Source organism: Chaetura pelagica, unplaced genomic scaffold (assembly GCF_000747805.2).
Source record: "Chaetura pelagica isolate M959 unplaced genomic scaffold, ChaPel_1.0 scaffold153, whole genome shotgun sequence".
Lineage (NCBI taxonomy): Eukaryota > Metazoa > Chordata > Aves > Apodiformes > Apodidae > Chaetura > Chaetura pelagica.
The window spans coordinates 3,422,888-3,436,954 of NW_009952707.1; the positions used below are offsets into that span (position 1 = coordinate 3,422,888).

At 40.6% G+C, this 14,067-nt stretch overlaps 1 protein-coding gene across 1 annotated transcript in view; it reads right to left on the reverse strand.

Moving 5' to 3' along the window:
* Positions 1 to 4,607, reverse strand: part of RRAS2 (related RAS viral (r-ras) oncogene homolog 2) — a 74,214-nt gene extending 69,607 nt beyond the window's left edge. The window contains exon 1 of the mRNA XM_009994278.1: positions 4,544 to 4,607. Within this exon, the coding sequence (XP_009992580.1) occupies positions 4,544 to 4,607 (64 nt within the window). The remainder of the gene's footprint in view (positions 1 to 4,543) is intronic.
* Positions 4,608 to 14,067: the final 9,460 nt, after the last annotated feature.

Genomic DNA, 14,067 nt, shown 5'->3' on the forward strand with positions numbered 1-14,067 from the left:
ATTTTAAAAAGGGTAGCCATGGAAAAAAGGCACTCCTAAAAAAAAAAAAAAAAAAAAAAAAAAAAGACATTTCTGCAACATCAAGGGACTTGCTGGTTACACCTCATTTTCTCTCATGTATTTCCACTGTAAACAAGAAAAATGAAGCATCTGCAGTTTTAAGACGGCATTTGCAAATGACCTGAATCCTTCAAAGCAGTTTCATCAGATAAGGCACCCAGATGGACACTCTTCCAGTTGTCCAGCTTCCTTCCATGGATGCTGGCCTGTGATCAGGCAGCAGACTTGCAAAACAAATAAATCTTTAAACAATAAGCTACAGATTAAAAGCTTGAGTGGGTCCCCTGTGACCCATGCAGAAATAAGAGCATTATAGAGAGGCCTGTGGACCGGCGGTGCAGAAAGTTAAGTCACTGGAGACAGGAGTTCATATTTGATGCATGGGTAGAGGTGAAACAGGCTTACAGCCCTCAGACACTTCAGGGATTCCTTCTTACTGCAGCACTCGTGCTGTAGCCATTTCCTTATGATCAGAGTCTAAGGTCTGGGACAATGGATGTGCTGCAGGCAGAAACAACCCAGGTTCAACAGCAGCCCTGTGTGGGAATCTGTACTCAGTACCTGCTTTGTCTGTTGTCAAAAGTACAGCAAAGTACCTGTCATCTTTGGGTTTAAACACTGAGTACACCAGTGAGATTAAGGTAATACTAAACCCTAGATAATTTCTGCTACTGACCTATGAAAGACGTGTATCTCCCCTTCTCCCTATCTCTTTCAGAATCAGATGAAGTGACTGCATGGGTTGGTAACCTCCCTCTCAAGAGCACGACTATGTATCCCTAGGGACATCCAGAGGACTATAACAGCATGAGGACGTGTGCCGAAATGGACGGTATGCATGTCAGGTAAGGCTTGCTGCCCCTGACTTTCCAAAATTAGAAAGAGAAAACATGGGCTGTCATGCTTAGCTGTCATTGATGGGAAACTGATTCCACTCCTGCTTGATTAGAACAGAAGTAGCTGTTCCAAAAAACAGAGGAGTCGATTGTCCTCTTTATCAAGCAGCTGACAGCACATACAGCAACAGAGAGAAAAACCAAGTCATGTTGGCAGTGGCCAGCCCAACACCAAGACCTTGCCCAGCTCAAAACACAGGAGAGGAGAAATCCAAACAGAGCTAGAGGCCTCGAGCAGCAGCACTCTCAGCTTGTTCCCTGCACACAGAGAGCACCATTGCACACAGCACAGTCCTCAAGGGACCTGACCATCACATCCACTCACTCCAGAGTGGCTGCTGCTCAAGACTTCATGTGCCTTTGCCTGGTGACATAAGAATAATTTCATTTAAAATGTATTAATATCTCAACTCCAACTGGCTATGAAAAAGAAACACTGCTGCAGAACTTGTGTGAGGGTTTGGATCAGTAATACCAGGTCCCTTTCTACTTAAAAGAAAGAAAAAATAAAGCAAACAATGTGAGTGAAAAAAATGGATTTCCCTCTACAGCTGACACTGCATCTACATGAAACAAAATTATTTTCATAATTTGCAACCTCTGGTTTCTCCCTAATTACAATGTTGTGAAATGAACAGGAACAGCTAGTATATACCCACAGGGAAGAATTACATTTAGTGACCCTATAATGATCCAGGATGAAGAAGATGCAATAAAGGAATCCACAGTACTCATTAATGAATAAGATCAGTGAGAAAGGAGGAAGCTAATGTTAATGAATATATATAGGATTTTTATGTAGAAGCTGCAGGCAGAAGTAGTCAACGTTTTTATTCTAGCAATGGTCTTAGCCATAAAACTCTTAATTAGAGACAATCATCTGAAAAATCCCTAAACTCTCTTTTTGCTGAACAAAAAACTATTTTAAAAATATTTTGCTTTTAAAATACAATGTAAAGAGATGTAATTAGCTGTTAGAGATTCAACATTCTGCTAAAAACGAATCTTAACCTCATCTGATTTTAGAGTTGCTGCCTCCATCTGTTTTTCCCTTGCACTGCTGAGCAGTCTTTCTGTTGACCGCCAAAGCAATCTCAGTGACACTGTGTTCTCTTTTGTTCATCTGCTATTATTCTGGGCCTTTTAAGTGTTTATTAAAAAAAAAATAAAATATATAAGCAAACCACTAACACAGGTGGCTATGGAAAATTACAGAATTACAGAAAGTTAGCAGGAATTTCCCTTCCTACACACAACCTTCCCTTGTTTCCTTCTCACAATCCTTTGCTTCTTGGAGAATGAGAAGATTCATAACACTGGGTAAAGAGATAGCAAAAATAATTTGAAGCTTATGTTATGGTATTGCTCAGATAACCCAGTCATAACTGATGGCACAGCATAACATGGTCCAAACATGTCTGGCACGTGTTACCTACATACCATCCCTGTCTCCATAAAGCTTATCTGACAATCTAGATAAGATTCAAAATACAATTTTATTATGGGAAGAGCTCATCTAGTTAATACAGTGGTCTGGCTAAAGCACAATTTGAGGGGTACCTTTTGGGAAAGGCAGGCTCCCCTTTGCTGACATAGTTTGCACTAATTAAACTGCGGTTGCACATTTGCACATATGACTGATCTGTAGCAACAAATATTTTGACTTTTGTTCATGTTTTGACATGCAGATAGAAAAGAAAAAGAATAAGCCTTAGCTTGCTCCAGTGTCAGTAAAGAATGGAATATTCCATATGTGCAAAGTGTATTCTGCCTCCTTAACACTCCTACCTTACAGGATTAAATATACACTTAGTTGTAGAGAATAATTACATCCAGTATCAAAACTTGATGGTGTACTTGAACTGCTTGATAAAACTTACGAGAAGGATGAACACACTAACTGCCATTTTCTTCCAAGACCATCACTGAGCAACTACATGAGAAACCCTTCTGGTTACCCTCAGGGTCTAGGCATCCACCACTGTTCTGAGCTGCTAGAAGAGATCAATTATTCAGGAAATAGGATTCTAAAGAATTTTCTGAAAAGTGTTATTTTTAGAAAACCATTCTTAGAAAATTTGATTTTTTATTAAAAATAATCTGTTGTTACAAACAGCATTATAAGCAGCAAGCAACTGGATGATTAGCATTCTCATTGTGCATTAAAAACTCCTCACTCATAACTAAAGAGAGTAAGACTTTATCTAGAAAAGTTTAAAGCACATGCCTGCCTTATATTCAGAGCTACTGACAGAACTTAATAGATATCTCAGAGACCCATTTCATCTCTCAGCAATCTGCTAGATGAAGAATGGTGAAGCCATTTATTTTGCAAAATCCCATTAGTTTTTGATAAACTTTCATATGAATGGTAATTTTGAATTATTCACCTGAACAAAATAACGCACCCACACTTTCAAAATGTCATTGGGGTGAGGTCAGGCAGAGAATGAGTCTGTCAGTGTAAATGACTGCATTTGTCTCCTGTCAAAGTCCTTCACTTTGGGCACAAAAAGTACTTCCATAAGATTAGTGACTTGTCAGAGATTGAGAAAATGGATTGATTTTTAATTTTCAGGAAGTTTTCAAGGAATTTAGAGTAACAGATCCTTTTAAAGAGCTTCAGATGCTCTGAGACTACATGGGCCTGTGTGTGCATGGGGGACTACACCTCCCTGTGAGTCTTACTGATGCAGGAGCATCATGAACTGCTCTTCTCTTAGTTATACATGTATACATTATGTACTGCTGTGAATATTTGTGGAAGTAAACATAGAGTACCTGGGTTTCAAGAGAAAATTAGGGACCTTGGCAGAGGTCCCTAATGCCCTTTGGATGAGAGCTGTAATGCTTTTATCTACAAAAAGGCTTTCCAGAGCAAATCAACCACTATACTCTCCTGAAACATACTCCTAAACCAAATCAAACATATTAATTTAAAATTCAACTCTGCGTTAACTCCCTTCAACAAATTTGCAAGTGTAACAACTGTTGGTTTTAAGGAGATCAGCTAAGGCCCTGGCACCAATACAGCCAGTAATAACCACTATTGCAACCATAGATACTACCTGTCCTGCAGATATTATAATGAATGTATTAGATGGAAAACCATTTAGACCTCCCATTGCCCTGAGATCCATTTCTCCTTGTCCTTCTCTTTTGAGGATCAACAGCCCAGCCCCAGACAGCCCTGAGCCTGTCATGCTCCAGCTTTCAAGATTTCATCTTGCTTATGTTTACAAGAAGCTCTAAACTGGCTCCAACTGGGACACCAGCAAGCTTCTTTACAACTTCAGGACCAGACTCTAGCAAATTTCAACCTTCCTCATCTGCCTTATCAATGGTCTGATACACTAGTCTCAAATCTAGCACCAAAGAAACTTGAATTAACACTCACTTACTGCTTCGCTGATGTTGGAGCGTAGCTGTGCATGAGCTTATATTTCCTTGGATCCAAACTGCAGGGCAGACATGGTCATCAATCAGTTATTCTGATGTTCAGATCCCATTTTCATCCCATACCTCAAATTCTACATGGAAAGAAATTAACACAAGAACCACTTTTTCTAAGTTGCTGCTTAACTTACGAAAGTTGAGGTTTAGTGGAACTTCAAAGGTATCTTTTGCCTGGTCATAAGCACCAGAATTCATGTCAGCCACAGCCACATAACATCCACACAGCAGTCAAACAGAAATGCATTGGGTTGCCATTGGGAATCCTACGCACTTCAGCTGGATTTTGAAATGGTTGCAAGGAGCTCATCTACGTGAATGGCATCATTTCAACATACTTTTCAGATGACTGAACTTCATGTGATCATCTACAAAGTTAGAGGCAAATCACATATAAGACTCATCAAAAAACATGAAGAGACAAGTGAATCTAATACCTGCATCACTTACATCACTCAGGAAAACTTTTATCACTTGGTGCATACCCACTCCAGACAAAAACTCTGTTATCACAGTCATTCACACTCTCAGCTTAGCAGTGTTTCAGGGCAAAAGCCTTTGTGAATGAGAACTACCAGGAGTTTAGTACACAGCACTATTCCTTTAAATGTCTGTGCTGGTTTGGTTTGACAGGTTTTTTGGTAGTTGGGGAGAGGCCCCATGGGTGGCTCCAGTAAGAAGCTGAAGAGCTCCCCCAGTTCCAAACCAGCCAAGGAGCCGTTAGAGAGAGAATTAACATACAAAGAACTGATACAAGAGCTGAACACAGTGAGCAGTTAGGAAGGAAGCAGGAGAGTCAGAGCAGTGCCCATGGTTGGTGAGGAAGAAGGGAAAGAAGGTGACTAAGCACAAGTTCCCCTGAAGCCCATGGGGAGATGGCAGGCTGTCCCTCTGCATTCATACAGGAACATAGTGGGGCATTCCCTGAAGGCACCAGGAGGGGTGAAATTTGATTTGTGCCAGCAGACTTGGATTATGCAGCTGTGGAAGACCCTGCACCAGGGGAGCCGACTGTTCCTGAAGCAGCTGTGACTACCACTACTACTAAACTTTTTATGAAGATAGTTATAGGATAGTATCACACAAAGCTGAAGACATTAACTTCTCACAAAAGCTTATCATAATGTAACTAAGTCCTTTGGATGAAGACTCAAATTCCACCTCACCATCTCAAAGGCCCCAGTCTGGCCCCACACCTCACACATCAGTGTCTTTCCTGGACTTAGGAGACTGGGAGTAGACAGAGGAGTCCAGATGCAGTCACCAAAGTACCAAACTTTCCTTGGTTTATTGGTGGTCTTCTTTTTTAAACAGGGGAGAGGGATGGGAGATGGGTAAGAAGGGCTCACACCACCTGTTGAACTCAACATAGTAATTACTGATGCCAGGAGAAGGAACAGATGAGCCTGCAGGACAGCCAGCTAACAGCAGGTGTGGCAGCTGGGCCAGGTGCTCCTGTGACACTGGGCACTCCTGTCCCACCGCTGCTCTGATGTCATGGAGGGGAAACCTGGCACAGAGCACTGCTGCCAGGGAAGCTATGCTGGAGGTGGATCCACTTCCATTGGTTCTTCTTGATCTGTAGGTGGATCCACCTCCATGGGCTCCACATGTACAGTGTGGCTGATCGTGTCCCCTGTCCCACATTGCCTCCTCTTCCTCTGTGGTTCCTGCAGCCATATGTCTTCTCTCCCCCCACACAAAGATGGGCAGCCATACGCTTTCCTCTTGGACCTCTTGTTGGCAGGCATCCTTAGAACTTGAAAGCCTCAAAGCTCAACAAATTGTGGGCCAGCTGCTGGGGTCCCTACACTTATAGGGCCTGGAATAAAATGGCAGTGAGGTGGCTTGTGACATCAGGAGGCCACTGTGATGGTGATGCATGTAGCCAAACACAGCTGTTCTGGGAGTTGGGGCACCTGTGACCTGAAAGATGTTCTCATGTAGAAGGAAGAGGATCAGGGGGCTGAAGGCCCCTTTTCTGGGGATCAACCCCTGGAATAAGTCTGACAACCTCAGCTTCCAATTAATCAATTCCCTTTCTTTGGCTCATGGAAAAGGTTATCTGAAATACACTAAGCTGTCCCTCTTGCAGAGTCATCTCACTACTGCTAAACAACACTTCAGGTACTCAACTGTTAAAATTCTGTGCACGTCAAAAACCAGTCTTGGTTTGATGAGAGCTTATTGTCTTCATATTAAATTATGGCAAAGTGTAGATCATAGGATAGAGCTGGCACAGTCTTTTGTTCTTCTGACAGCCAGCAGCTGACCCGCACTCCTTCACATCTGCACAGCTCTCCACTTCCCAGTTCCTTCCTGTGGGACTCACCTAGATCTCTGAAGCCCAACTCAGCTCTGTTACCTGCCCATTTATTGACTAGGGAGGAAGTGGGGACTGTTGACTAGCTTTTTGGAAACTAAACAGCAACTGAGATTTTGTACGGAACTTCTCACCAACAGATCTCAGGCCACTTAACAAAGGTAGCAGCATATCTCCACTTCACAGCTATGAAGCAGAGGCCCTAAGGTGATTTCCTGGGCATATGAGGAAAAGTGCAGTAATCTGTTTCATTCTCAAAACTTGCTCCCATGTACCATCCATTAAATACTGCTATAAAAATTATGTTACAAGCTTCAGCAGACACAGTTCTCCCAATTACAAACCCAAATAATTTCCAAGAAAACTGGTAAGAAAACCCCAAAGGTTAAACAAGATTTGCAGCTTTGTTATTTATGTGCTTTAATATATGCTACTTGGGAAGTTAGGGACTACTTTATGCTGCCAAAAATATAAGTATGTATTTGTTAGGGCTTGTATCTTCTTGCTCTATGGTAACACATGAGGAATTAGTTGGAACACACACAATTCCTGATTTTCACTTAATTAACAAATACATTCCACAGTCTCACATGATCTATATTTTACATAAATAATAAGCTTAACTGTTAAATGTCTTCCATCTGCTTTTAGCCTCTGTATGCTACAAGAACAGGTTTCTTTGGCATTCCATACCTCTCTCAAAGTGACAGTGTTTCCACAGCAACGTTCACATTTATTAAGGCTGGATATAGTATCAGTGCTGAACTTGTGCACCTAAAGTGTAAGTGAGAACAAGCGTAGGAAAAAGACACCTGCTCTTCCTTAGGGAGTAGGCATACAAACCTTGGAAGAATTATATCTGTTGTTAAAGATGCATTAACCTAACATTATATTCTTTAAAGAACAAGCATGAAAGCATTGACAGGTCAAACACCTTAAGGTTTTAATAGCTTCTTTTCTTGCACCTTTATAAAAGAAAGTTTGATATGGCATTTAAAAAAAAAAAAAAGGAATCCAAGGCAACTCCTACAAATCAGAGGAAAAGGTAAATCTGTTTCCCAGGATGGAAACAGTTATATTGTATAGGTAAACTGTAAGAATCAAAATCTTTTTTTGTTTTGTCAATCACCTTGTTAGTCTCTGTATGTCAGAAAGTTAGGAGAGATATAGCCACTTGTACCATGGGCCAGCACAGCATGGCACAGGGAGCCAGCTGCCACACCAAGGGTGAAATCACCCTTTTGAGACAACTTCTGCAAAGTCTCTATTGTATTGGATGAAGCAGAAAAGCAGAATGTTTCTATAATGGGATTTTTACTTGCAGGTAGGTGCTATCTGAGCAGGTAAACACCTGTCTGAATGCAACCTAGTAAACTGGGGAAGACTGGATTTAAAGAAACAGGAGCTTTAGGAGCAGGTACAGTCAGTGGGACTCTGCTTGGGCACACATGTAGGACCTTGCAGCCACTCTGAATCAGTGATCTGTGCTTTGCTGCATGTGCCACTAGTTACAGATTCAAGTGGCCTTTTCTTCTCCATCTAGCTCAAGTATAGATATGAAGGGTGAGCTACAGGATCCTTGAGGATGACAGCATTTCAAAGAACCATAGCTACTGTACAGTAAGAAGTCACTCTTTCTCCTTACGAAAATAATACGTGTCAATATGGATCTAACTTTAAGAAGCCAGTGAATGCCATCACTTTCTACATGGTGACAACATCAGCTGTTCTAACCAAATAAACTGGGACTCTTCGCTTTCAGGCTGGTATGAGATAATGCATAACACACAATATGCTAAATGGGCCATTTCAAGGTGTAGTTTTCAGGTATTAGAATATTGTAAATAAGCAGAGATGTTGCTTAATGCCTAACAGATGACAGCCTGGAGCACATCTCCCATCTGGTACAAAGAACTGTACGTTTGGTCTTTGTGATGTCTCATTGTGTAGAGTGGCTTCCTACTGACAGGCACAGGAACAGCCTGAAAGATCTCAGAGCATGGGATACTGCCTAGAGCAGGCACCTACTTCTCTGCCAGCAGCCACTGAACGAGGTAGAATGATAGATAAGCTAATGGTTGAAGTGACACCCAGGCAGCAACTAGGAGATTTTGGTCTCACCTATTGCTTTTCTGGTACTGCATGTCTAGGCACAACACAGGCACATGCAGACCTAACTGCTGGGGGTCCTCACAGCCACCTTGCAACTGAGGCACTGAGTGCTCTGGTTCACAATTTCAGCCCAGGTCCCACTGGGAGGAAAAGTGCATGAAGATGAAGTGCTTACCACAAGACCACCACTATAGACACAAAGCAGATTCACACCTAAAACCATGCACTGTATTATTAAAACAGATTAACCCAGTAGGTTTTCATTCCCATGTGGGACCCACAGGTCCCACATTCTTCTGTTTTACAAGATAAAAAAAGAGAGTACCCTACAACAAGCTGGGACACCTCTAAAGAGACAATGCTACCCTCCAGAGTCTGAAAAGCCTTAGGAGTGCCTGCACTATCCACCCACTGTTCCTGGCCTCAAAAAATAATTTACTGCTAAACCAGCACACCAGCAACCCATTCATGTGTTTCATTAGGCATAGCTCAAGAAGGAAATTGGCCCACTAGAACCACTGCATTCAATAAATATTGGAAAGAATGACAATTTTATTGGAAGAACTATTAGAAATAGGGATGCCTATGCAACATGTCATGTTAGTTTGGGAGAGTACATGACATCTACAGCTGTCAGTAACATAAATATTTAAAATCAAGGAAGGAAAAAAGTAAAGTTCATGGGGAGTCTTGTCTAGATTGAAGTTTCTAAACATTAACACAATATTTATATTTGCTCATATAAAATATGGCTTCAGGGCAACTCAGTGGAAATAATTCTTTATCCCTGTGTCTGAATATGAGCGACTGCAAAATTATTTCAAAAGATCAGACTAAAAGACTCATTGCAGCATTTGAAATCCAAATTATCATTTCTGTAAAATAAAAGGTTTTCCTAACCTTCCTAAATACAGAAGTTATATGGCATTTCCAAACTTTGGAAGTAATTAAAATTAGAAGCATGAAAAAATTGTTTCAACTCTTCATGGTACTGTAAAGCCATAGAAAAAGATTATAACATTTTTAATTAAAAGATGCTCATGTGATGCTCACTTACTATAAAAGACTAGACCTATGACCAGATATTACAAGCAAAACAACATGAAACCTGAAAAACACCTTGAATAAGATGCAGGAACAGTGAGACCAGCTAACTTGTCTCTTGTGTTTGGGCCAGGATAACAACAGGTTTATTTTGTTCTGCTTCCCCTAAATGAAATTCCAGTGAAAGCGAGAGCAAAATAGGAACATGGAAATCACAGAAACTGCAGATTTTTTACCAATGTAAAATAACTGGTTTTGACAACATCTAAATTCATATAACTCAATTATAAAATGTCTGTGATCTATAGCTAGAAGAATTATGCTGATCTTTCAAAACAACAGCACATTTTTGCTAGGAGCTCCATGCTATTGTTGGCAATTGTGGATCATTCTGATGAAATGTACTGCACTGATGCAATCAAAGAATGACATACAGAATTTAGAAAAGGTTAAAATTACAAGCTATAGAGTACATAAAAAAAAAGTAGGAGATACAACTAACAAAACAAGATGGATATTTATAGCTTTTCTCAAACAAAAAATTGCTTAGACTAGTATTACAAATGTACAGGCACAGTCACAGTTCGAATTTCCTGTATTTTACCTGCATCTCTCTCAATCAACTCATCATTCTGTGATCATGTCTTTCAAACAGGAGATCCTCCCTAGGCCAGCTGCATACAGCCAAATCTCTCATTATACTTTAGAAAAGTAAAATCTCTGGAGAAAAGTCAGTGTTCAAACAGATGTACTATATTAGTAATCTGAGCTGCCAGCATCACAGTGCACTGGTTACACATAGCTAGGCAACCTGAAAACATACAAAACACAACAGAAAGTGACTCCAAAAGCAGGTCAAAATTATGCTTTTACCATGAAACCTGCAGCACATCTTTTACTTTCTTCCTTTTAACACTTTTAGAAAAACCTACCAAAATTTCTTACCAGATGTGAGACAGCACCCCCTGGTGTAGCAACACATTTAAACTATATAAGCTTTATACAATATCTTCATTTGTGACAGGGTGCAACTATCTGATAGGTATCACTATGTGGATTACCAAGATGTGGATTAACTGGCTGGGTCTTTCCTCAATGCTCCAGCTGCACCTCTGGGCCAAAACCCATGTGAAAGAGAGCAAACACCCCTCACACGAGGTCATGTATTTCTGAGAGTTGTATAAAGCTGCCTCTACAGAAACCACTTAAAAACCCTTTTAAAGATAAGTATACAACTACGTTCCCCTATGGCCTGATTTATTTTTGGCTTATATTAAATTCATATTTTCTTGAGATGACCTCTTCCTATCCTAGATAACCGAGTTGCCTGTATTATGCCTGTCATCAGGTTCCTCCTTCTCATGCATCATTGAAATAGGACAGAAATACAAATCCTCATTGGGCCCTGAATAAAGAAATCATGCCACGACTTGCAGCAGCCCTATGTTAGGAGCAGGGACATAGGAGATAGCCAGTACTGCATCATGCAATGACATTTGAAAGCTTTTACTGGACTATCAGCAAGTTTGCCTGCTGCATTTATACCTACTAGGAATTTATTCCCATTTTTATCCAAGCTTCTGAAATCAGAGTTGTGGAACAACACCCAAGTACAGTGTATGCAACACATACTTGTACAACATTTAAGCACAGCATAGCCACAGTTCTACATTAGTTTTTACTAAGTTTTGCTGCAATGAAAAAGCTGTAAGTGGATTCTGAAGCAGGATAGTCTCTGTAAAATATTCCTTTGAATATGCAGTTCTCCAGTATCTAGGATGTTTTGAATCCTATCAATGTTGATCAAACACTTCAATAGCAATGAGTTCCTGGTGTCCTCAGAATGGCAATTCTTAAAGCAGTCAGTGGTGCATCTGTGGTTCTCTTCGCTCACAACTGCTAATCCTCATGGAAACCATGTTGATCATGTATCAGCTTCTCTTCCCTTTCCCTGTTAGTGATTGCGGTAGTTGTCTCATGTAGGGTTTTCTTTTAAGCTGTAACAAGGAAACTGACCACAGGGGCCTGCCAGGAGTGGCTGAAGACCAGTGGACCACCACTCTCGAATGACACAGCTTAAGAATCCTGTCTGTCTACAAAGGCAGACACAGAAATTCTTTCTCAGTCAGCTTCTCTTTAGGGCCCAAAAGCTACTTTAGAAAGAGGTACTCTGAACCAAAACGAGTCTACGATCTGAGCTACTGAGTAAAAGCTTAGCCAAAACACAAGAAGATATATTAAAAAAGAATGGATTTTAATCTGTTATGTATAGACACAAGACATGGACATAACTTATTTTAGTTTCAGGCTACTGGAAAAAATGCTCACCACCAAATAAAATTTCTGTACAAGACCAATGCTGCAAAAGAGCTATTGAAAAGCGCATCAGGCAAAAAATGAATCCTAAACTCATAGCAGCTTCTGCTGAACAGGTGTTTTCACATCCTTGCTTAAAGTTCTCATAGCAAAAGATGTCCTAAATGAAGCTAAATTATGGGCCCCTCCCAGCTGACTAAAGGTCACATGAAATACAAGTATCTGCACATGCCAGGATTTTTTTCTATTCTTCAACAAGGACAGCAGATTGTGACTGAAACAGGGCTTGGACAACAGATACTGCATGTCATTCTCCTCCTCCAAAAACATCCTTTCCTTAGCTGTGGTCAGCAAATCCATCTCATTCACACCAGTCAGTATACACACACCTATGACTCAATCTCTGTCAGTGTCCTGCTAATCACAATGTCTTCAGAGACAAAACTATTCACTGGAATCCTCATATCCTTCTCCCTCGGTTTGGCTTAGAGTGATCAGAGAACAGAATTCCCCCCCATGCACCCCCAAGAAACATACCAATAATCCATGGAATTTCACAGGAGAGCACATACTACATCCCCATCATTCAACCCCAAAGCATGAACAACTAATCAATGAAGATTACATTCTGATTATCTCTATTATATCCTTGCAAATCCAGCCTAACTCCACAGAAAGCCATACAGCTGCTGTCAGATCATGTGGACATAACTTCATCATCAAGGCAGACCTGCATACCCAGAGCTTCAGCTCCTGCTGGTATCATGTGGTGCACGAGTTGGAGCTTCCATTAAAAAGCAAAGTAATGACAGAATCAAAAAGGTGTTTCAAAACATGCAAAACAAATGGGTGACTCAACAAAATCATGTTTCATTACCTTACTGAGTTACTGTCTCTAACATCTGCTCAACTACAAGAGCAGGATAACCTCTACAGAGCAGTTAAAGGTTTAAAAAATCATATTGTCCTAATACTTAGCATCAAAAATATCTACCATTTATACTTGAAACATACACTACTGTGACCCGTATATTTCATAGAATGGTGTGGGTTGGAAGGAACCTTAAAGACCTAGATCCAAGCACCCTGCATTGGCATGGACACCTCCCACTAGATCAGGATGCTCAGAACCCCATCCAACTTGCCTTTAAATACTTTCAGGGATGACCATACTCAATGCTCACAGAAGTCCACAAAGTAATCAGTCTTCAGAAGCTGCTTTCAAGTTTTTCCTCTGCCCAGACAAACTCATGGCAACAGTCTTGCTTGCCCAAGGCCCTCTTTTTATTGTACATAATAAGCACAAGGTGTGTATGTATGAGAAATTAGTAAAATAAACACACCATAGCTTTGGAAGGCACATATTTTGAATCTAGAGTATTTAGCAAAGACCCTTAGCAGCTGTACAGGCTTGTCTGTAACAGGTGTGCACACTTGAGCACAGTAATGCAGGCTTTAATACTGTAAAATACAGCATGGCTTTGATGTCTAATGACTTAAAAATAACTACTGCAAGCAGACTTACATTGATCTCATGATTTTTATGTTCTAAAAATTCAGAGCAATACAGCTGCATTAATGCAAAGTTTTAGCTCTTCCCAGAACTGCCCCAGTTTTTATGATAGGCAAACACTTTCTTCTAGCACCTAAGCTTAAGAACAGGATTGGAATGAAAAGCAAACCTAATGTTTATGAGAACAGACCAAAGCTGGCTGGCAAAAAGTAGTATTGGGAGGAATAGGCAATAAAATATTTATACCAATGTCACTTATTAGCTCAATTTTTCCATTGCACTTCCAGGGCTATTCTTCAGCCAGATAAAACATAGCAGCATAGACACTTCCATTTCAGAATTTGCATGTG